Source organism: Grammomys surdaster, unplaced genomic scaffold (assembly GCF_004785775.1).
Source record: "Grammomys surdaster isolate TR1022 unplaced genomic scaffold, NIH_TR_1.0 166, whole genome shotgun sequence".
NCBI lineage: Eukaryota > Metazoa > Chordata > Mammalia > Rodentia > Muridae > Grammomys > Grammomys surdaster.
This window is the reverse complement of record NW_021604614.1, coordinates 7837841-7862658: the sequence shown is the minus strand read 5'-3', so window position 1 is coordinate 7862658 and position 24818 is coordinate 7837841. Positions and strand designations below refer to the sequence as shown.

The 24818-nt window shown below is 49.8% G+C and overlaps 1 protein-coding gene across 3 annotated transcripts; it reads right to left on the bottom strand.

The window, feature by feature from the left end:
- Positions 1–24598, bottom strand: Stx2 (syntaxin 2). Of its 3 annotated transcripts, none has more exons than XM_028766125.1 (11): positions 24580–24598; positions 14990–15067; positions 12207–12306; positions 10648–10722; positions 9506–9579; positions 8020–8128; positions 7020–7093; positions 6781–6918; positions 4758–4868; positions 3666–3790; positions 1–1887 (listed from the first exon to the last, which is right to left on the bottom strand). In XM_028766125.1, exons 2-10 carry the CDS (start codon positions 15008–15010, stop codon positions 3710–3712), a joined length of 783 nt encoding a protein of 260 aa, XP_028621958.1. In that variant the 5' UTR covers positions 15011–15067; positions 24580–24598; the 3' UTR covers positions 1–1887; positions 3666–3709. The 3 variants fall into 3 exon arrangements, with proteins under 3 accessions (XP_028621958.1, XP_028621956.1, XP_028621957.1); XM_028766123.1 differs by lacking the exon at positions 24580–24598 and adding an exon at positions 24057–24235; XM_028766124.1 differs by lacking the exons at positions 3666–3790; positions 24580–24598 and adding an exon at positions 24057–24235.
- Between the last annotated feature and the right edge of the window lie 220 nt (positions 24599–24818).

Genomic DNA, 24818 nt, shown 5'->3' with positions numbered 1-24818 from the left:
TTTCTTGTTTGCTTCTCTGAGAACTTTTTAATGTAAACACAAAATATTTGAAGAAATGGTTGGAAAAAGTAACAAGGGAATCTGTATATGTATTTTTAAATAGGCTATGAAGTCAGCATAGAGATGTATCTGGAGTGCTGACTCACTCACCCACACACCCCCTGCTTCACTGGAAAACCAGATTCGACTGCCTGCCTGATCAAGAGGCCTCCTGAGCACTCAGTGAGCACATTGCAGGCCAAGGGCTCAGGGTGGACTTGAAGGAAACCTGGCTGTGGGTGGTGGGAGCCTGGGTGGAATGCGTGTCCTCTGCAGCTAAAGTCGATGGCACAGAAGCAGAGAGGGTGGGAGCTGCACACACACAGCTTCATCTTCAGAGCTTCTAGGCAGGAAGAAGTGTGAGCTCCCAGACAGGAAGTGTGAGCTCCCAGACAGGAAGTGTGAGCTCCCAGGCAGGAAGTGTGAGCTCCCAGGCAGGAAGTGTGAGCTCCCAGACAGGAGGTGTGAGCTTCCAGGCACGATGGGTGAGCTATCAGCCAGGAGTGTCTCCGCTACAGGCTAGCTCTGGACCAGGACACACAGCCCAGCCTGCTGCAGTAGCTTTCGGCAAGTGGGGTGTCAGGCTAGGCAGTGTGAGGAGGTGACAGTGTGGCACACTCACCACTGAAAGGATCACGGTTTCTAGATAGTTCAGTAGCACTCACACTTGGTGTTCTGAATCGGCATGGCTACATCAGATCCCACCAAAGGAGGCTGGGGTAGAGCGAGCACTCACACACACAGTCAGCGATCAGCAGAGTTCACTAGGCATGGTGTCCTTCACACACTTGGTCTTGACAGATACGCAGTCACTGGGCCACCTATTCACAGTGCACGGCTTTATACCACACTTCATTGTTTCTTAGGGACTCTGGGTACTGGTGGGTGTTGGGCTGAGGATCTGGTCCTTCGGAAGCTGTCCAGGAGTGGCTTTGTGCCTGGGACCATTCCCTTGAGTTTAGTGAGCACCAACTCTTGGTTCTGTCATCGCTGTCGCCTTGCCTTGAGGCTCCATAAGCACGAGTGAACAAGGACGAGAGCAACGTGAGTGCAGCACGTGATACTTGTCACCTCCATGAGCTAACGAGACTCAAGGCTCTTCAGACCCTCACACTTTCTAGTCGGGGTCACCAGAAGGCACTGAAGAAGGGCCCTGAGGGGCTGCGAGGCCATGTTTTCAGTGACAACAGCAATCTGTACATGGCTGCCTGGGACTGGCCCATTGTCCTTCACAAGGCAGTGTCTAGCTTAGAAAAGGGAGTTTAGATGTTAATATATTAAAGAACTTAACTTACAGATATTTAAAATTACAGATGCCTTACAAAACAGTTCTGTGATGATTCTGCAAACAAGACATGAATGGAGATCAGGCCCGGCACGAAGTCTCCTCATCAGCACTGTCAGCCGAGGGCACAGAGCACACCCTAATTAAACACAACATACATTTTTAACACTGACATCTTCTTTAAAAGTTAGACTTCTTCAATCATTCCTATTTCAAAGCTACCGAGGCAAGGCCACCATTGTGAACTCTCTGTGGTGTCCTTCAGAGAGACCGAGGCTATCCGGGCTGGCATGTCGTATCCACTCGGCTCGCTGGCAGTGTTTCATGGTACAAAACCTCTGCAACACTTTATTCTTCGTCACCAATAAAAACCTCAGCACTTGGGGCTCGGCGCTCACCCTGGGGTCCAAGGAAGGACAGGATGCTGACTAAGCTGCAGGTGTGGGCGGAGTCTCCGAGGACACAGAGCTCTTGGGGTGCGGTTGCTATGACAATGCTGTTGCTAGAATAATTCCAAGGATCACAAGCAAAGTGACTACACAAATGAGGACGAACATCACCTTCTGCAAGAAAAGAGACAGGAAGGAGTCTGCAGTGCAGAGAGGAAGCAAGCACCGTCCCATGATGCCCCACTACAACTGGCAGCTGCGACATTTGTCTGTCATTAGGAAACATGCTCCGGGTGAGACAGGAGGGAACAGAAAAGCACCTCTTTAACAGGGCCCAGCTGTCTGGTCTGGTTTCATGAAGGAAAGGAGGAATGTGTACGTATGCTCTATTTGTGTGTGCATGCATGTGTGTAAGTGTGTGTATGTGAGTGTGTGCCTGTGTGTGTTATATACAGGCACTACAGCAAATGGCCAGCTGACCCAAGGCAGAAGATGAGACTTGCTCTCCTGAGTCCTAGCAAGAAGAGACCATGGGTACCCACAAAAAGCAGGGGCTTCCCTGGTCATGCTGAGTGCCACCATCGGACCTTTGTGACCATTTTCACAGCATAGCTGACCTCGTGGTGCTACAAAAAAATAAAACATAAAAGTGCATGGTTTTACAAAGTAATGAAAATGTTGAAAAAAAATCCCATTCTGTAGAAGAAAAAAAATTAATCTGTCATCTTTTTCAGCAGACTAGCATCAGGAAAGATGTGTATGAACCTCCCAGGCAACAGACAAGGGGCTGCAAGTCCTTCTTGTCCCAGGATGAGAGCTCTCTGTGCAACCCCACAGCCTGCACTTAACACAGGAGCAGGGATCCTACCAATTGCAGCCATACCTGGCAGGTGCTCGAATCAAGAGAGAAAAGGGTGGAAAGGCCGTAAGGACGGCAGCTTGGGGGAGCCTCCTTTCTGCCATAGTGAAAAACTATTGTTAAGAAGCAGCAGTCCAGGGCTGGAGAGATGGCTCAGTGGTTAAGAGCACTGACTGCTCTTCCAGAGGTCCTGAGTTCAAATCCCAGCAACCACATGGTGGCTCACAACCATCCATAATGAGATTGGATGCCCTATTCTGGTGTGTCCGAAGACAGCGACAGTGTACTCATAATAAAATAAATAAATAAATCTTTAAAAAAAAAAAATAGAAGCAGCAGTCCAGGCCGGGCGGTGGTGGCGCATGCCTTTAATCCCAGCACTTGAGAGGCAAAGGCAGGTGGATTTCTGAGTTTGAGGCCAGCCTGGTCTACAGAGTGAGTTCCAGGACAGCCAGGGGTACAAAGAAAAACCCCTTTTTCGTAAAAAAAAAAAAAAAAAAAAAAAAAAGAAGAAGAAGAAGAAGCAGTCCAGTGTCCACAGGTCCCCAGTACAGCAGGGAATCACTAGGACCCAGGGGAATAAGGCCCAGGACCAACAAAAGGAATCCTTCCAGACTGACTGCATTACACTTGGGGTCCTGCAGAAATTAGCAGGGGGCTAATTAAATATCAGGGTTTGTTTTCCAATGAACAGATGCTGCCAGGCGGGGACCTGAGAAGGGTTTGGTCTGTTGCAGTTCCATTCTCTCAGTCTCACCGTGAACTGAGCAGTTAAGAGCATTTCACAGTCCTTTGCAGTTGCTATCATCATCCCAAAAGTTACAATGTAACTCGAACTGCAACATTACAATGTAAGAAGAACAGCAACATTTACACTAGTGTTTTCCTGGGAGCGGGCAAGGGAACAGCCACCTTGTGCCGAGCTGAGTGGCTTCTCAGCCTGTGTCACCTCAATAAGCAGAGGCCACTAACGCCTGAACCAAAGTGCTCAGTGGACAAGCCCCTGTGAATTTTGAGCATATCAACATTGGGCAAACAACACTACTGGCTGATTGAGAAGGTTAATAAGTAAATTAGTTGATTAGTCACTTACTGCCACCCTGAGGGAGAGGCAAGCACCCAGCGCCATCTACGCAATCATTTGCCAACCGACAAGCCAATGATTAGAGCCAGGACAGCAATGACAGCTACCGCCACAGCAGCAATTATCCACTTTTTCTGTCAAAGAAAAGCAGGCTGATTATACCATGCTGATTGCACACCGCCATGGTCAAGGGCATCCTTCACTGGAGCGAAGCGACTGCCAGAACTCATGTTGAACTCTAAGTTACAGGCTCTACTGAGACCTAGAGCAGACTTTACTTCCTAGAGTGTCTTGATCTGTGAGGTCAGGCCTCTTACAGTCAGCCTGCTATGTAACCCAGCAACACTAGCTTTTGCCTGGGCACATAACAGACTCATACCAGTTTTTGCCGGATTGGAATACAGTACAGTTTCCTAGAAAGCCCCGAAGTCAGAGCCCTGTCTGGGAAACCTAGCCTGCTTATGCTTCCTCCCACCTGCACCAGGCAGTGATGCCCTCTGCAGGCCCTCAGCTGTCCCGGAAGAATTTGCATGCCCATGTGTCTTAATCCGAAGATTTGGACAAAGGTGTTACAACTCACTGCTAAACAGACAGCATCCTTGGCACTTCTGAAAGCAGCAACGTGGAACTCAAAACCGAACTCCAGAGATGTTACGGGACATACTCGTAAGTTAGCAGAGTACATCCAATTCTGCACCAGTAAGTAGCATCTGCTGCTCCAGAATTGCCTTGGGACAGTCTGGGTACAAAACAGAAGCCCAAGCAAAGGGACGACTACCTTTGAGACTGCCTCCCAGGGCTCCTACTCAAGACACCAGGCCTGCCCACAGCCTCAGCCAGCCAGTTACCTAACAAAGCAAACAGCTCTAAAAGACAATGCACCACCAGTGATTATTAGAGAAAACTCAAATCCTATCAGCTTGTTCCTCCCACTAAATGGCTGATATACAAATAAGCCAATCGACCTAGGAAATTTTAGTGAAAAGAATTACTTTTGATTTTAAAATAAAACGTGTATTTAAGGCATTTTGCTCATTCCACAGCTAGAAGCCAAGGGAGGAGAAACCATGCCAGGGCTCCGTCCTCAGTAGAGCGACTCACCCGCCTGGCCTTGCTCTGGTATTTGATGGCTTTCTTCGTCTCTTCCTTAGCGCGTTCCACGTAATCTACAGAGTTCACCACATTTCTCTCGATGTTGTTGACCATTTCACCCTGAAAACAAATTTTGAACTCAGCAAACTTCAAATTGCTCTGCCATGTCTCCTGAGATAGCTCTCGTGTAAGCCCAGCATGAGAGGGATGGAGACAGGATCCTCTCAGTTACGCAGGAGGGCTAGGCTGGTGCAGATGGGCCAGCAAAAGCAATCCAATTCCATTCATGTTTTAGAAGCAGCAAAAAGGGGGTTGGCAGCACGGAGACAGGTGAAGACTGTCTACAAATGAGATGTGACCCGACAGGTGAACTCTTCTTGGACACGAGGTAAAGGGAGGGCTGCAAGCTCAGGGCACTAAAACATTCCGCACGCTAAGGATGATGTTTTTTCTGACACACAGAAAATCACCACTGTTTATCTTGACAATATCAACAAACTGTAAGTACAGCCCTGGAGTTACGATGAACTGATGGTCAAAGATGAAAATGGAGGAGATGCCACATTACCTGGGGAGGGGCACATTACCTGGGTCCCGTCCAGAAGGAGACAGAGTCTGTGGCAGCCAATAGCAAAGCATTGGAGAAGGATGGACAGGTGACTTATCATTCACAAACAGATGCACTAGTAAGTACTGTCTCTGGACTATCAATGTAACACAGTGACAGGTTTCTACTAGGGAAGTGAGGCCACAAACAGCAGCTTGTGTGATGCCGCTTCATACTACATGCAGGGGGTGGCATCATAAAGCCTGAACAATTATTACAAAGCTCTGGGTTTCCAAAATCAATCCGCCATTCTTACTGCTTTCTCTCTGAACCTTCCTGCAAACTCGGCAGATACCCTGCTCCTCAGTTCTTAGACCGAGTGGCAAATGGTCCATCCCATATCAAAGAGAACCACACGTGTCCACCGCTGGCCATCAGTGCCCATCCCTGCCCACGGGTACCCAACTCCAATTCATCAGGGCCTATCTTTGGCTCCATGAACTGTTACGTGTCTTCCATGGACGTATGGTACTTGAGATTTTCACAGTTTTATGATAAAGTTCACCAAAATAAACCCCATTCTTCACAGGCTACCAGGGCAAGTGGGGATGGGCACTGTAAACCCTTGCTGTATCCAGGTAACGACAGAACATCACTGGCTATAAGCAAAGCACCCCAAAAGCTGGTTCACAAAGGGGGCGAGGAACCTGGGGGCCACCTGTACTCTAGCCCACCTCAGACTTTCCTGAGAGGTCTGAAAACCCTGGGAAGACTAGTCCAGTCTCTGCAGGTCCCCACTGCTACTGAGCCAGTACGAGCACATCACATGTGACACACACAACCTGATGTCTTGATACCTGCATGCACTCTCTGGTCCTCCCTGCCTGAGCTGCAGGGCAGGCAAGAACACCACAGAATGAGTGTGGGCTCTGGGCGGTCTCCTGATTTCACCCTCGAGGTTAGCCTTTAGCTACTGCCCCAGTCCTTGCCTAGTCACTGCTGTGGGAGAGAGCCCCAAGAGAGGAAGACCAATGGCCCCAGGGTCCTGCTGTCTTCAGGGTGCTTGGCTTGGCCACCTCCTTCCTCTGGGAGCACTGTTATAAGTAGCTGAGGTCACATGATGTGTGTTCACATGTATTTACACTTACACATACACATGGCTAAAGTACGGCTTCTGTATGTCCTTTCATTTTACCCTAAAATCTACCACAGATGTTTGAAGATCTCATTATTCTCCATGAACAAGCGCCCGATGTTTGTTGCCTGTGGCTGTCTACCTAAGTAGCTGGCCTGTATGGAAGTGTCCCACGGCTATAACTACCCAGTGTCTTATGAGCAAGTGTATACTTGCAGTGTATAGTTCAGCATTAACACCACGATCAACTCTTGAATTTTGAGGTTGGATAGCAAGCTGTGGCTGTCTTGGCCAGAGCAGGCTGCACAGAGGACGCTCCACGGCCAGGCTCTGTGTAGATGCCTCGTTACCTGAGTCTCGACAAACATGGCCATATCCACGAACATCTCGTGCAGCTCTCGGATGCTGGTCTCCAGTTTCATGATGTCCTTGTGGCGTGACTCGATCTCATTGAGAGCTTGCCTAGTAATTTGTGAATCTGATATAATCTTTGGAAGATAAAAGGAAAAGTATTACTAACTTCAGACTGGCCAGTAAGCTAAAGACTTACCATCTAGGTAAGCGTGTGCATTCACGCCGGGGGACTCACATCCGAGATGAAGATGGACGGCTTCCCGCTCTCCAGCATTTCCTCCAGCTCCTCATCAGTGGTGGTCCTCCCAGCTGAGGGACAATGGGAACTGCACTGAGGACGCAGCCTGGTGTAGCAGCCAGGGCTGCTCAACTGGGGGCGTGTGGGAGTGTGAATGACAGTGGCCCCCACAGGCTCACAGGGACCGGCACTATTAGGAGCCTTGTTGGAGGAAGTGCGTCACTGGGGGTGGGATTTGTGGTCTCAGACGTTCAAGCCAGGCCCGATGTCACTCTTTCTTCCTGCTGCCTGACAATCCAGATGTAGAACTCTCAGCTACCTCTGCAGCACCATGTCTGCCTGCGTGCTGCCATGCTTCCCGCGCCATGACGATAGTGGACTGAACCTCTAAACTGAAAGCCAGCCTCTATTAAATGTTTTCCTTTATGAGGATTGCCATGGTCACGGTGTCTCTTCACATCAATAAAACCCTAGCTAAGACATGGTCTCAATAAGCCTTAACTGAGCCATTAACATTGTCAACAACAGGGTTTCCCTGCCCTTTCTAAGATACTTTCCTGGGCAGGTTAATATGGCAGAAATGTGACCGGATGTGTCACAAACCTACCCTGGTGTTACAGAGAGGAGCAGCTATGCTCTCCCACAGGTCCACAGGGCTTCTGGCCAGAGGAAGTTAAACTGAAGGTGGCATCTGACGACTGGATAAGCAAACACATGGGAGATCATCTCCCAGCCAGGTAGGAGGGGCTGCAGGACACTGCAATGCCTGAAGAAATCAGGACTGCAAGTTTTCTGAATGTGTGAAATAACAGCGCCAGCAATGAGCCACAACCGCCTGGCACTCAGAACTCTGAAGCTTATGACACATAACACATCTGGTTGACTCGAGGCACAGGCTTCAGCAAAGGGCTTTTGAGTTTATGGTGCAGTTAGAAGTGGGAACGCCGTCTGATGGGAAGGTTCCCTGAAGCACGCCTACCACCCACCCTTTACTCACTGATCTCTAGCTGGCGCTGGATGCGGCCTTTGCTTCGCTCCCGGAACAGGACCTGCGCTTCATTGTATTCTGTCATGACGTCCACAAACTTCCGTGACAGCACCGAGTGCTAGAACATGGAGAACACAGTGTTACTATACGGGGGCCATTTCGTCCTTTGAGAAAGGTAGAACTTACGACTAAGAATTACTCCATTCCAGAAGAAAGTAAGAGCAAAAGCGGCAACGGGAGACACGTGACCTGGGCCACTAGGATGGTGACACATGCCTTCAATTCCAATACTGGGGAGGCAGAGGTAAGTAAATCTCTGTGAGTTCAAGGTCAACCTAGTCTGTGTTACAAGCTCCAGGCCAGCCAGGGATACATAGTGAGATTCTGTCTCAACAAAACAAAATACCACCACCACCACCAATAACAACAACAAATAAGTTGGAGCCTGGGGCAGTCAGCTGACCTCTGGAGGGTGGGCATTATCAGAGGTTGAATCCAGCTGGAAGGCACGTGGACTTCCCTGAGCTGGCAGGCTTAGTCAAGCAGGGTTGAGCTTCCCAGTTTCAACCATAAACCTTGAATAGTTAAGACCAGTGGTTTCAACCTGTAGGTCACAACCCCTTTGGGGTCGAATATCAGAAATCCTGCCTATCAGATATTCATATTATAATTCATAACTAGCAAAGTTACAGTTATGAAGTAGCAATGAAGATAATTTTACGGTTGGGGGTCACCACAACATGAGGAACTATATTAAAGGGTCACAGCATTAAGAAGGTTGAAAACCGGGCTGGAGAGATGGCTCAGAGGTTAACAGCACTGGCTGTTGTTCTTCCAGAGGTCCTGAGTTCAGATCCCAGAACCCACATGGTGGCTCACAATTATCTATAGTGAGATCTGGTGCCCTCTTCTGGCAGACAACCACACCCGGTGTACATTCAGGCAAAACACTGTATATGTAATAAATAAATAAATCCTTAAAAACAAAACCAATTCTAAAAAAGAAAAGAGGCGGGCAGTGGTGGCGCACGCCTTTAATCCCAGCACTTGGGAGGCAGAGGCAGGCAGATTTCTGAGTTTGAGGCCAGCCTGGTCTACAGTGTGAGTTCCAGGACAGCCAGGGCTGCACAGAGAAACCCTGTCTCAAAAAACCAAAGGAAAAACAAACAAACAAACAAACAAACAAAAACAAACCACTCCCATCTAGATGATCTGACTAGCCCTCCACTCTGTGACACAGAGCGTGTGGGTAGCCCAGTCATCTCTTCACAGTGAAGAGATGCAGCCCACATGCAGAGAGACAGTGAAGGCAGCTGTGACTGTAAAGATCAAACAACTGGGCTCAGATGTGACTCGGTGACAGAGGTCTTGCTGAGCATGTGGAGGATGCTGGCTTCAATTTCCAGCACAATAAAAAAAAATGAAATTGCTTTGAATCTGGACAAAGTAGAACGCTTTTCTCCCACGTCACTTTAACGGAGGCTGGAAGGCCGACCTGGGTCCTTCGTATCCGCAGGTCCACTGACGTCCGGTTCCCATTCTCGTCCTGATCACAACTCTGCTCAATAGCTAGAAGGAAGCAGGACAGAGTCACCCAGATAGGACATCAGTCTCGGGGATGGCCTCAACGTTCCCCATAAAACTAAAGAACAGGTGACCTCTGGAAATTGTCCTCTAAAGACTACCCATCATGAGGAATGCTTATGACACTGTGCACACATGTGGACAATGACAGACATGTCATTCACAAACACTTATGTTTTATGTATGCATACACATCAAAACCATAAACACATGTATACAGAAAAACACACAAAAACAAAATCATAAACAAACATGCATACACGTATGTGACTGCACATGGGTCTTATGTGTTTGTTTTTAGGCATTCCTATGCGTGTGTGTGTGTGTGTGTGTGTGTGTTTATGTAACCACATGTCTGTTTCTATGTTGCTCTGGCTCATTTGCATGTGTGTGCATTTGTATAAGTATATCGTATGCACAGCTGGGGTGTGCCAGGTGTTTTTAGTCATCCAGTCACTGTAGTGAGTCTGAATCAGACATAAAGCGGTGTGCTCTTGGGAACAACGTTGTTTTTAAGGGGCACACTCTCAGAGGTTGGCCTTGAGACCAGTGAGGAGTGCTGAGAGCCCATTAGGACCTGGGCAGAGTGTCTGCCACCTGGTTGTTCCTGAGAAGAGGGCGTGTGCAGAGATGAGATTTGTTCCTTTTGATGTGTCTCTGTAAGTTAAACACGTGTCTTCCTCACAGATCAAGGAAGGCAACTTCTGTTTAAGCACTCTGCAAAAAACCACAACCCTCACCCAGCCCAGGGGTCATGCTGAACACAGAGGATCATGATCTTGGCTGAGCTGCCAGGGGCTGGAAAGTCCACTCTAGCTAAGAGACCCACCTGAGAGCTTGTCAAGTCACTATAAAGGCTACGCCCCTTTCTTAAAAATACCTGCCCAATGTCACCTACAGAGCCACAATAAGGTATATATAGCACAGGATACAGATATCCAACCTACTTAGAAGCAGTCTCAATTTTCATTTGGGGAAATGTAATAATAAGAAAACCCTAAGGAAAAAGGTACCAACGTCCATGCCCCACCAGCACCCAAGGGGCCAACTCACACTTCAGCTTGATCCGGATCCTGTTAGCTGTTTTCTTGATCTCTTTGTTCAGGTCTTCCAGCTCCTCTTTGATTTCTTTAAAAAGTGAAAAGGAAGCATCTGAGCTGGAGTGCTTAACACTGCAGACACAGGCATGCAGGCCGAGCACAGAGCAGCCAGCCTTCTTTCCTCGGTGCCTGTCCAAGTGCGCCTCCCACAGTCACCACTGCTGGGTCCAGGCCAGCTCCTGGTAGACCCTGAATTGTGTCATCAGACAGAACTGCAGGCTCACCACAACCAGGAGATCTAACAGCAGACTGACTCTGTGCTAACCTTCACCAGGACAGAGAATGCACACAACCACACCTGGGAAGAAGCTGCCAGAAGCCCCTTCTGCTGTCGCTGTCTTCCTGGTCCTTCAGAGACACCACCACACATGCCACTCTCCAGGAGACCTGGCTCTAGACCTTCAGAGCCTACTCTGGTGTCCTAGCCATTCTTTGGGTGGGAGGTTACCTGCTGTAGCTAACTAACATGTCTGAACCCCTATGGCATCTAAGGAGGCTCTGGGGGACCCCACCCAGAGTCTCTCTTGCAATCTGATGTGATGTCATTAATACACCCAAGGAGGTGAAGCAAACCAGAGCCTGACAGATGTGAGGGAGGCCAAACAAAACCCCAGTGTGACCGGAAACCAGAGATCCTAGGAGACTCCCCAGGAGGAAGCAGAATACGCAGCCAGTAAACAGGCAAAGTAGCTCCTTTAGGGCAGTGGAGGGACCACAGGTGAGCTAGCTGCTTTTCAGAAACTGATGTGTGGAAGTGACCAGACACTGGCAAAAGCCCCACAGGCTGTGTCTCGGTTTCCAGGACTTTTTTTTTTTTCTTTCTGTAAGTGGCAGCCAACACTGAAAGTCTCTAAACAAAGGCATTCAATGTTTCTAAGAAGAGCTGGGATTTAGAAAGATTATTCAGATATCCTAAGCCACAGGTAAATGGGAGTCTAGCCGGTCCTCCCTGCTCTGTCGGTACCCAGCATACGGCTGGCCTCCAGACTCAAGTCTCGCCTCTCAGCCTCCATTGCTAATCCAGCTCCATCAGGCAACCACTGCTTTCCAAATCAGCCTGTTGTCAACGTCCCCAAACACAAGATCCAACACCCCTCAACTGTGGAAACAGGGTAGACCTGTGGCTGAGCCACTGTCGAGGCCAGAGTCCCACTGGCACACTCACGTATCCTTTGGATCCTGCCTAACAGTCATTCCCCAGCTGGACAGTGGGATGACTTATCAGCCTTCAAACACTATGAAGGTACCCTGGAGCTGGGCAATGGTGGCATATGTCCTTAATCCCAGCACTTGGGAGGCAGAGGCAGGTGGATTTCTGAGTTCGAGGCCAGCCTGGTCTACAGAGTGAGTTCCAGGACAGCCAGGGCTACACTGAGAAACTTTGTCTTGAAAAACAAAAACAAAACAACAAAACAAAACAAAATTCCTGGAATGCCAAGGGTGCCTGGGTGTGGTCACCTCCATGAGACCTAAGGAGATGCTGGAGGACAGACCGACAGGTGACAGACTTACTTCCTTCTGGGTTCGGAGCAGAAAGGATGATGCTGTGGTTCTTTTTCACATCTTCTACGTGCTGAGCAATTCTGGCTATGCTGCTTCGAATCTCCTCCACCTAGGACAGAGAGAGACACTGTGATAAGGCCAAAGCTGCCACCCCTGTCCATCTCCTCCCGGGGGAGGAAGGAGCGGGAGACTTGTGATCCCACAGAAGGGATATGCATCTCTTCTGCTGTCACCGTGATTGTCACTTAAAAAAAAAAAAAGTCGGGGCTGGAGAGATGGCTCAGCGGTTAAGAGCACTGACTCCTCTTCCAGAGGTCCTGAGTTCAATTCCTAGCAACCACATAGTGGCTCACAGCCATCTTTAGTGGGGATCCAATGCTCTCTTCTCGTTTGTCTAAAGACAGTGACAGTGTATTCAGTGTACTTTATTTATGAAATAAATAAATACATCTTTAAAAAAAAAAAAGTCACCAGCAAACCAGCAAGATGGCTGAAGGTGCTTGCCACCTGAGTCTGATCCCTGGGATCCATCTGGTGGAAAGAGAGAGCCAACTCCTAAAGGCTGCCCTGACTTCCACTTGCACACTGTAGCATAAACATGAGTGTACACACGTATGTACACATACACATACATGTGTACATATATGCAATTAAAGTGTAGTAAAACTAGAAATCTACCAGAGGCCTACTCTTAGGTCTAACACAACTTTTGCCAGCAAAAATTATGTGCTATAAAAATCCCTACACTGGAGCCCAAGTACCATGAGGGACAGTACTAAGTTAAAGCATGCAACTCCATACCACACAGCAGAGTCAGCAGTGAACACCCCATGTCCACGGAAGAGTTAAGGGAACATCCTCCCATGGGGAAGCCCTCGCCATCCAGGTGGATGGCCCTTCAGTCATCCTCCTGAATCTCTGCATGGTGTAATCAACTCACTACAAGACTCATTCAGATGGACTTACATCTCTAAAACTTTATGGTCACTCATCAGCGGGGGCCCTGACGGTGTCCTGCCCCTGTAATTGCTACATTATATAGCAAGGACCTTATATAGATTCAGCTGGGGATATGAGATGAGGAGGCTTGAGGGTCGTCCAGGTTGGACCCAGATATAACCTGGCTACAGGGATGCAGCGTGGCAGCCGAGGCAGGAGGACCACCACCAGTTCCTCTTCCTCCCTTCACTTTAAAATGATTATGTAATTACAGCCACCATATGCTGTCCACTTCCTGATACTGCCTTCTGCGGCAAACAAGGTCTTCACAGGCCTGAGACGAGCTGGGAAGATAACCTGGGGGGAGTGGTGTGAATGAAAATGGCCCCCACAGGCTCACAGGGAGGGGCACTATTAGGATTTGTGGCCTTATTGAAGGAAGTGTGTCACTGGGGTGGGATCTAAGGTCTCAGAAGCTCAAGTCAGGCCCCATGTCACTCTCTCTTCCTGCTGCCTGTGGATCCAGACGTAGAACTCTCAGCTATCTCTGCAGCACCATGTCTGCCTGCACACAGCCATGCTTCTCACCGTACCAATAATGCACTAAACGTCTGAACTGTAAGCCAGCCCCAGCGAAATGTGTTCCTTTGTGAGAGTTGCCATGGTCATGCTGCCTCTTCCTGATCAGCCTCACTGGTCAGGAGTGAAGTCTGTCTTCTGCATCCTTCTGTATGATGGGTAAGGCCTGGAGGCTTTACTCCCCGAGGCCCTTCATTAACAAGTCCTATTTGTTTCTTTTTCTAAGCCCTCAGTCCACCGAGGATCTACAAAATAAGGTCTGTAGCCAACGCAGCTGTGCTCTTGGGGGAATCCAGATGAAAACGAGTGAGGGCACTCAATGGCCTCAGAGCACAGTAACCTTCTTCGTAGGTGAACAATAGCAACAGCAAACGTGGCCCCAGGCACTGAGCTAGAAGCCAGAATTCCTGCCTCCGTGGGACTAAGAAGCTTGGGTTCCTGAGAGGCCACAAGTCTCATGGTGAGATCCTTTAAAAAGTCACTTCAGCTGGGCGGTGGTGGCACATGCCTTTAATCCCAGCACTTGGGAGGCAGAGGCAGGTGGATTTCTGAGTTCGAGGCCAGCCTGGTCTACAGAGTGAGTTCCAGGACAGCCAGGGCTATACAGAGAAACCCTGTCTCGAAAAACCAAAAAAAAAAAAAAAAAAAAAAGTCACTTCAGAGATGTGGTTGGCTTCCCAGGAGAGGAAGTACTGCTTGGGATCCTACAGCTCCAAGTCATAGGGAGAGTATGGGGCCCTGACCCACTCACCCAGGTACACTGGTCCTGTACACTGGTCCTACGCCCTACCACACCTCCATCCCGTGAGTATCCAGCCTTCCCTCCCAGACTGTCTGCATGCAGTTACTTGAAGCTGTCTCCACATCAACTACTGATGACACTGAAAGTCCCCAAGAATTTACACACTTCAAACAACTTTAAACACAGCCGTGCTCAGGAGGCTGAGGCAGGAGGATGGCAAGGTCAAAGTGAACCTGGGCCACACAGTGAGGCATCATCTGGAAACTCTAAAATCAAAGCAGGCAAAAATGCAGTCACACGTCAGTCATGACAGGGATACAAGTAGAACCGGGTGGCTGGGTGACTTCCCAGATGGCTTCGATGGCCCTAGTGCCACATGGGATCACAGTCAGACACAGGGCTCCCGCCATTAGCCAAAGCACAGTTCCAGAGTGCACGGGTGTGCTGTTCTACATGTGACCACAAACACTGCTCTTGTAAGGTAACTATGAGCAGAGATGAAGTCTGTGGCTGTGCGTCATTAAATACCAACCTGGTGGAAGAAATCGTCCATGAAATGGTCCTTCTCGACAATGACGACAGCAGTGTCTCCATCGTCGTTCTTCCTACACTGGAACAGAAAACATTTCCCAGGTGTCACAAAGGCCGAGAAGCAAGTCAGGGCCCCAGCACCTCAGCTCACCGAGTGCAGCAGAGGAGCCACGCTCCGGAGCCTGCAACCACCTAATTGTACAGCTTCTTCCTGGTGACAGGTGACAGAACATGGGCTAGGGGAACGGGGGGAGCTGGGGAAGGCCAGATTCCCACCGCAGGTGTTTTCATCTTCACCGAAGTCAGGGCCATTAGAAACAGACTGTATCCATGAAGAAATTACTACACACACACACAGACACACACAGACACACACAGACACACACACGCAGAGTTATCCTGGGAAACTGACTTAGGGCTCTGATATGCGAGGTAAGTTCTCTAACACCGGGCTAAATCACTATCCCTGTAATATTTATACTTTCTGTAAAGATTTAAAATGCTACTGAGGGTGGGGGCTGGAGAGATAGCTCAGTGGTTAAGAGCACTGTTTGCTCCTCCAGAGGTCCTGAGTTCAATTCCCTACACCCACAGGGTGACTCATAACTTCTATAACTCTAGTCCCGTGGGACCTGATACCCTCTTTTGGTGTGCAGATGGACCTGAAGGCAAACAAACAAAAACAACAAACAGAAAACCACACACACACATATATAATACATAAACAAATCTTTTAAAAATTTTTCTGTAAAGATTTAAAAGGCTACTGGGGATGGGACTAGAAGGTTGGCTTGGTGTTAAGAGTACTTATTGTTCTTGGAAAGAACAGGTAAAATTTCCAGCATCCACATGGAAGTTTCCCACCTCCTTGGGTACCAGGCATGTATGTGGTTCAGACATACATGCAGGCAAAACACTCATACACACAAAAGTAAAATAAATTTTAAAAATAATACATGAAAATAATGAAGTGCTCCTGAGTTTGGTGGCACACCCCTGTAACCCAGCCCCTGTGAGACAAAGGCAGAACTGTCAGACCTTTCAGGTCAGCTCCACTACAGAGTGAGTTCAAGGCCAGCCTGGGAAACACGAGACCTTATCAAAAACAAACAAAAACTTTGGGTGCAAGGTAACTTCCAAGGTATGCCAGCAGGCATCCAGACGTTCTAAGAGGGTGATGACCGCACACTGTGTTTAATAATAATAAACAATAAACACTCTGACAAAGAGCGGAGCAGAGGAAGACAGAATCAATAACAGTGGAGAAGAAGGTGGCATCTCAGACACACCTAGAATGGGGCTACTTGTTAGAACCACCCTAAGGCGGGATCCAAGACAACAGAACCAGGCACTTCCAAAGCCCCGCTGCATGGCCTTGGGTCGGGAGAGCACTGGATGACACAGGAGTTGCCTGCTTGCTGCCTCTGAGGCCTGCCTGGAGTCCTGAGTGCACAGGATGCTGGAGGGGTGCTGGTCCTGCCCGGACAGCAACCCACTGGGAAGCCTCTCTTCCAGGCTGCCCAAGCCTCTAGCAGCACAGACAAGTCTAAGTTAGCTAGAAGCAGTTTTTGTGGACGGCCATAAGCGGCCCCTAGAAGATGGTCTCTAAGTCCTACTGCTGAGCCCTAGCTGCCAGGAGGCACAGGGGAGGGACCTGCTGAGCTCCATCCTCCAGGGTAGCCAGCTCCGTGAGTCAGCACTAGCTGGGCCTCCCTTCCAGCAGCCAAGCCCAGAAAGGCATCTCAGGAACCTCCACTGCTTGAGGGCATCCAGCCTTTGCCCTGCAGGCCTGACACACAAAGGTTTCCTTTACCACCCGGGGAACCTTGCTGACAAGACCTCACTGCACTTCTCAGCTAAGAAAAATCTGCAAATTTAAGAAGTGTGGTCAAAGATGGAGTGCTGGTGCACCTTTTTTTTTTTTTTTAAACTCCTAGTACTCAGGATACAGAAGCTGGGGAATCACTGTGAGTTTGACGTCAGCACAATCTACATAGTGAGCTCCAGGCCAGTGAGTTACACAGCAGAGAGGCTGTGCCCCCCTCAACCCCCAAAAAAGCCACTTGGTTCCACACAGGACCCTCACTAAGGCATCAGCTCTTCCCACACCGTATCCATCCTCCTCTAGTGCTGACTGTGCGGATGGATAAGATGGCTGGTTAGGCCGGGCAGTGGTGGCGCACGCCTTTAATCCCAGCACTTGGGAGGCAGAGGCAGGTGGATTTCTGAGTTCGAGGCCAGCCTGGTCTACAGAGTGAGTTCCAGGACAGCCAGGACTACACAGAGAGACCCTGTCTCGAAAAACCAAAAAAAAAAATAAAAAAAAAAAGATGGCTGGTTAGTTAAGGCTGGGAGTATGCTGCTCTAAACCACACACAGGAGTGTGAGAGCAATCTTTGTCACCAGGGACACAACACAACCAGGACCAGCTTAATGAAAAATGGACATCACCTAAGAGGGTGCCTTCTATATCCACAAAGCATAGTGCAGCCCCCTCTCTGCTTCTCAGGACCATACACCTGCACTCTGTCTCCCCAGCCCTTTCTGTGTGACTTTCCCCAAGAGCCCAACCCACGCTGTGGGTCAATACACTGCTCTCCAGATGTCTGGAATGAAGGACAGTGCTGAAGAATTACAAGCTGTCCAACAGCCCTCAGCAAGGGGACCACATTTGGAAAGGGGCACTGCCATACCTTGTTAGGGTGGCTCACTCCAGAAGGGGGGGCGAGCCCTGATCATTAAGCTGAATCAGCCAGCAAGGAAGACAGAGGGCTGAGAGCAAAGCAGAGGTTGGCCCAGGGGCTCTGCATCCTTGGGAATGAAGATGTCAAAGATGGGTATCTCAGAGTCTACGAGACGCAAGGAGAAATCCTGGCCATGGCTTTCAGATTGCCTTTGGAAACAGGGGCAGGAGGATTTCAAATTTGAAACCGGCAAGTCAGGCCATAATCCTAGCAGTTAGGAGGCAGAGGAAAGTGGATCTCTGTGAGTTCAAGGCCAGCCTGGTCTACAGAACAAGTCCTAGGGCAGCCAGGGCTACACACAGAAGCCTCAAAACCAAACAAACAAACAAACAAAAAAACCAAACACATTTGAAGCTACTCTGTACAACACAGTGAGGTAGGAGGGTCCTGAGTTTGAGACTAAACTGGGCTACAGAGTAAACTCTAAGCCTGAGATATGCAGCAAGTCAAAGATAACGAAAAATAGGAAGGAGAGAGGGACGGGAGGGAGGGAAGGAAAAGGAGGAGAGGGAAGGGCCAGGGTGTGGCAGGGCTCTGAGCACCTCAAGAACCCCATTTCTGGCAATCTTCTCTGAGCATGAGCCATGGCCTGAAATGTGTCCAGAGTCTCGAAGGCACACTGCCTTGTGCCTTGAAGCAGCCATTCAAGAAAGAGTGATTACAGAATCAGAGGGGGACAGGGAGAGAAACCAAACTGCAGTTCTGTGCAGGCCCCTGGAACAGAAGGTGACCATTGCCAGGAACACTGACAGAAGCCAGACAGAGACTTCCTGGTGGTGGAGTTGTGAGCGAGGCAGAGAGAGAGGCAATACGCAGGGCTGCAGAGACTACGGTAGCTGTCAGGAAGCAGGCTCATCCTGCAGCCAAGAAGCCAAGAGGAAGTCCAGCCATGGCAGATGCTCTCAGGCCATAGAGTTCAGATATATCTTGAGCAAAAACAGGAAATAATTCGTCTGTGGAAAAATCCAAACTCTTATACACGACCTGTTCTGTTCTGATTTACTAACATTCTAAAATGCAATGCGTGGTTCCTCCTCAGTCTTCCTCCCTCGACCATGGGACGCCACTGCAAGCAGCCAATTCACTTTGAGTCTGTCTCCAGTGTCATCTAGCTCAGACCTGGGACTCTATCTGTGCTTGTGCACTCCGGAGGTCCGAGACAGAATCGCTCCGGACACAGAGTCTGGGCCATCCCAGGCAAGTTGCTCCAGCTTTCGTGTTAAAATGAGTAGAGAGGTCAAGCCTGAAGCACCCCTCAGAGCAGCAAGACAGCTCCCACAAAATCTCTCAATGCAAACTGCTCTCCACAGTTCATCTTCTTTTGCAGTAAGGTCTTCCTATGTCACCCAAGCTAACCTGGGACTCAAGACCTTCCTGCCTCTACCTCCCAAACAATGGAATTGTGGCCATTCAAACGAGCTACTTTTTAAGTCCTTCACAGGTGACTACCACCAGAACCCTTGTCGCAGGAGGATGCATAAACAGCTAATGAGGATCCTTTCTGGGAAACTTCAAACTCTAGGGTACCATGGTCACCACAGTTCAGCCATTTAACCACAAAATCAAGCCTCACGTCCTATCTACAAAAAAGCAGCATTTAGATAACGTGGAAGGAGAAAGTTTCTTTCTAACTTTCTGAAAACATAAAACCGAGTAGGTTTCAAGAGTATAAGCCCAGGCTGGAGAGATGGCTCAGTGGTTAAGAGCACTGGCTGCTCTTTCAGAGGACATGGGTTCCATTCCCAGCATCAGCGTGGTAGCTCACAACTGTCTGAAATCCAGTTCTAGGGCATCTCACACAGACATACATATGGGCAAAACAGCAATGCACATATAAATAAACAAGATTTGTTAAAAAGTCTAAGCTTACGGCACTCTGCTCCTCAAATCTTGTCCCAGAGGTTCTTATGTCAGACACACACCTCTCTGTGAGGCAGAAAGATTGCTGTCATCCTCCATTTGCATACAAGACAACCTCAGCTGTCACTCCTGGGGCACTGGGCACTGTCTTCTTTGTTTTCTGAGGATCTTAGACAGCACTGAACTCCACAAGTAGGCTAGGCTGGCCCAGAGCCCCAAGGATCTATCTCCACCTACCTGGAGTTTGAATTACAATGGTGCCTTTTAAAAAGCTCTGAGGACTGATCCCAAGGCCCTATGCTTGCAAGGTAAGCTCGTAACCAAGCAGGCCATCTCTTCAGCCCACCTAGAAATCCTGAAATAATGAATGACTTCCTGGGGCCAATGGGACGGCTCAGCAGGTTGGTGTGCCTTCTATCAAGCCTGACCTCAGTTTGACTTCCAGACTCAAAGAGCGGAGACAGAAACAACTCTCACAAGTTGCCTTCTGACCTCCACGCAAGTACTCTGGTGCACCACGCATGCAAATACATAAAAGTTTATGGATTTTTTTTATTGCTGTTTGAGTTGCTGAACTGAGTCTCATTTAGAAAAAAGGGGGAAAATGATGAATCTGGTTTGGGATCAGGACAGAATTCCCAACAACTTCTGAAATGCCCTTGGCAATGTCTGTCCCTTGGCAACATCTGTCATTTTCTTCTGCTCATCTATTTATATGGAGGGGCCTTTTCAGCACTGAGTATCATAAAACCAAAATATCCACGCTGTGTTCTGAATCCTGCAGTATCAAATATTCAGCCAAGATGTAATTCTTTATGTAAAATCAAGCAAGCCTGTCTTATTTGCTGTTATCCTTGATAAACGGCAATTGTGTGTGCACAGAGAAAATGTTTAAGACACACCCATGATTTGTCACCATCAGTTTAGGCTCTACTTGTACATCTCTTTACACAGTTACATATGCAGGGTCATGTTAAAAAAAAAAGGGAGGGGTCACTAGTGGAAATGTTTAAAAATCCAGCCCTTAGTGCAGTGGGCCTCACACCCTGCTCAGAGGCCGCAGCTATGCAGAGCCCAGAGGCTGTGTTTGTCACTGCAGAAGCAAACCCAGCAGGAGCTAGCAGACACCACTGTTGTATTTTACAAGAGAAGTCTTCTTGATTCTGGCGGCCTGGACAGTCTCGACTCCTGGCCAGTCTAGCAACACAAACTCCAGTTTCACAGTGACCACCATGTTCACAGTGGTGACATCTTCACACAGACGAAACGCATGAAAAAAACCTCAACCTTTTGATACACTTCAGCCCTAAAAAGTTTGAGGCTTCGTGTGTAGCAGTATAGATGGCCCTGGAAGCTGGTCATGGTGGATGAAGTTGAGGTAAACAAGGGGGATCCTCTCTTGGGGACCTGGGAAAGGGATGCACGCAGCTGAAGCACTGTTAAACAGGGTTAGGGACAATGACAGGCTCTTATGGTTTTATCATAAGCATTCCTTCTCATGGTCAGCTTCCTGTCAGCAAGCAGAGAAAGACATTGGTGGATGGGGCAATTGTCCCTCTGTCTGTCTGTCTCCAGCTGCTTTAAGCAAAAGGACTGTCAGTCAACTGGCCATCTGGACTCCCCTAGCCCAGCACCAGCCATGTTCAACACTGCACGCTTTGAGGGACCTATACAATGCCAGCAGCTGAGTGCCCCAGCACCCCAGTCCCTACTCAACTTTCTGCTACCACAGGCCTTTGTGAACTCTGGGTGACCCAGTAACCATTTCCCCCCTAATCGGCTGGTGGATCCTGAAGAGGCAGTGTTGGGGTGGTGCAAATAACAAACTTTCATTTGCAAAAGAGAGCTGTGATTGGTCCGCACTTTTCCCATCTATACAGCCAGGCCACCCAGCTCATTCAGTGCTCATTGGGTGGGTGGGCCATTCTGGTCCTGCCCCATACAAGCTTCCTTAGAGTGATCTTGCCCCACCCATTCGCAGTGGTGCAGGAGGGGACTGCTGGCGTAGAGAAAGGCAGATACAGCAAGCTCTGACAGTGGACTAGATGGCCTGACAGCACACTGAGTCACAGCAGCCATAGCTCCCGGAGGGACCAGGAGACCAGGGTCAGCAGCAGCAGCAGCAACAGGGGCAGCAAAAGTGTCAGTGACTTCATAGAAGGAAACGGCTCAACAGTTCCAGGGAGTAACAGGAAGGCACAGAGGAGTGTCGGAGCTGAGGCCGGAGGCGCAACGGAAGCTTTTAAAGGCCAGAGAAGCAGGGGCTGGAGAGATGGTTCAGTGGTTAAGAGCACTAACTGCTCTTCCAAAGGTCCTGAGTTCAATTCCCAGCACTTACACGACAGCTCATAATTTTCTGTGATTCTAGAATCCAACACTCTCACATAGACATACGTGCAGGCAAAGCACCAAAGAGCGTCAAATAAAAATAAATAATTTAAAAAGGAAGTGGTGGCGTCGGAGAAGAGATCTGGTGCCTGGTCATTGGAACAGTCCCAAAGAGCTGTCAAGGTCTGAGGCATCCCTGCTGCCCAAGCACACTTGCTCAGGACCCCTCACTCCTAGTACCTGAGCTGTGACACTACAGGGCGCCACCTGCTGAGACTCCAACATCCAGCGCTGGAAGCTACTGCTGTCCTTCCCAGGTCTCTACCTCAATCCAGCCAAGGACCACCCCCTACACACAAACCCTCAGGCCTGTGAAGGTCATAAACCGCGTCAGCACAGAAACACAGATGCTCCGTGTGTAGACATTTAAAAGCTGAGCTCAAGGGAGCAGAACACAAACCAGTTACAGGGTCTGGGAAGGGGGTAAGGGAGCAGCGCAGAGGAGGCTCTGGGGTCCGGCTGGATGGAAAGGATGCCTTCCAATGTTCTGCATCGCAGTACATGACTATGGTTGATGCCTGCAAGTAGTCAGTGAGGAGGGTCTTGAGGTCCTGTGTGTGTGTGTGTGTGTGTGTGTGTGTGTGTGTGTGTGTTTCTCAAGACAGGGTTTGTCTCTGTAGTCCTAGTTGTCCAAGAACTCACTCCGTAAACTAGGCTAACGCTGAACTCACAGAGACCCATTTGCCTCTGCTTCCCAAGCGCTAGGGTTAAAGGTGTGTGCCACCACAGCCTGGCTGGTCTTGAGGTCCTCACCCCAGAGGAATGATAAACACCTGAAAGGGTACGGCCAATCGCCTTGACAGGGCCTGCACTGCATATATGTCCTCGATGTCACATTCTACCTCAAACCTGGGTACAGTAACTGCCCACTGCAAATGCAGATATATACTGTAAACCCACTGCCCTTTGGAAAGCTCAGCTTTTCTCTTGCCTCAGTGCTCGCTAGTGACCAGAGCCCTGTGTTAAAGCATAAATACAGTTCTGGTCCCTGGTGCACTGGGAGGATACCTAAGGTGGCTGTGGGTAGTGTTGATCAAAGCAGGCACCTAGCCCCTGAGCTCCAGGTTTGTGTGAGGTGTCTGTGAGGGACTCAGCACAGCATTCTGTATCAGGCCATGAAACAAAGCGGTAGGACAGGGTACCATACAGGGTGGGGCAGGCAGTTGGAGAGGTTGTGATAAGAGCCTTGCAAAAAAAAAAAAAAAAGACCCAGGCAGGCAGTGCCATGGTAAGTTCTGAGTAGGCATCCATCATCAGCCCAAGCCCAGCCCTCGCTCATTGCCTAAAACCCTGAGCCACATTTTCCAACCCTGTCAGGTGGCCAAAAGGACTCCGACCCAAACATCAGTCCACAGGAGTAGTGCCAGGGCAGGCAGAGAGAACCCACACCAGACACCTACCAGCATCTGTGCCCAGAAGTGCTTCTCAAGACTAAGATGCTCGAAGTACCAGCCCTGAACCTCTCCTACAGCCCACACCCGGAGGGAGTCCCAACAACCTGTGACCCTTGGAACCCAAGGAAGACCAGGAGCCTTATCCCAAGAATCCACTTGCTGCCCAGACCTGGGTCTCCTGGAGACCTCCCAGGAATGCTCTTGAAACCCCACCCTAACACCCCTGAAGATCCCAGGACTAAAGCCCTTCTTCCCCTGAGACTCTGCTCGGAAACACCGACTGAGTTCCTCTTGTGCATCTTGTGACTCTTGAAGAACCGAGAGTTCACTCCCTGGGACCCTGCTAGGAGGCTGCCTGGATCTTTCCTGAAGACTACGCCCTGCCACCCCTGGAGACACCGAAGCCTCTGGAGGCCCCGGGACAGCTAGAACCCTCTTATTAGATTCCCTCCTAGAGACGCTGCCCAGTTCCCTCCACGGGTGTTCCTCCTCGGGGCTCCCTCCCCAGAGCCCCCTCCTGGACTCCCCTCCGGGTCCCTACTCAGGCTCCTCCTAGGGTCTTGCTTCTGGACTCCCCTCCTTGAGTCTTTCCACCCCTACTCCCCAGGTTCTTCCTGGGGTCTTTGCCCCGACCCACAGCAGCTCGCCCGCCGCCCGGACCGCTATGCGGCTTTCTGCTCACCGCCGTGAGGTCGGGCAGCCGGTCCCGCATCCCCACCGGCCAGCAGGGCGGGGCCCCTGCCGCTCAGCTGCCCCGCCGCACACTCTCGGGTGGCCGCGTCGCCGCCTCTGCCCGCCGGGGTCCTGGCCCCGCGCCGCCGCCCTCCCTCGGGCAGGCGCTGCCACGGCAACCGCGCCCGCGCTCTCTGCGCTTGCGCCTGCCCCACCCCCTCCCGCGGGACCCAGGGCACCTGGGCGGGTCGTCGCGAGGGGGTGGGGAAGTGGGTGTGGTTCCATCTGGGGGCGGGGCCTAGCCTAAAGTCCTCTAGCTGAGTGGCTTGACTGTTTTAACACACTCTCCGCCCTTGCTGGTTTCTGCACTTTCGCTCGTTTTGTTTACTTAAAACATTCAAGAGCCGGGGCTATAGGTCAGTGGTTAGCCTTTGCCTACCATGCCCTAGATTTAAGGCCCAACAGCGAAAAAGCAAAATTCTAAATTCACTATTACAGCACACACTGACAGCAAAGGAATAAGGTAGGCTCACCGATCACCCACACCTGGGTCCGCAAAGAAAACCTGCAGGTCCCACCCTGGATGCAGTTCTGGTGGGAGAATCAGGCGAAGCGGTTGCTTTTCTGGTCACTGTGACAGCGTACCCATCAAAAGCTAAGTAAGGGAGGAAAGATTTATCTTGGCTCATGGTCTCAGGGGCTAAAGTCCATTATGTCAGGAAAATTATGGCTGCGGATGGCCGCCGATGTTGGGGAAGGAGGAAAAGAGGGG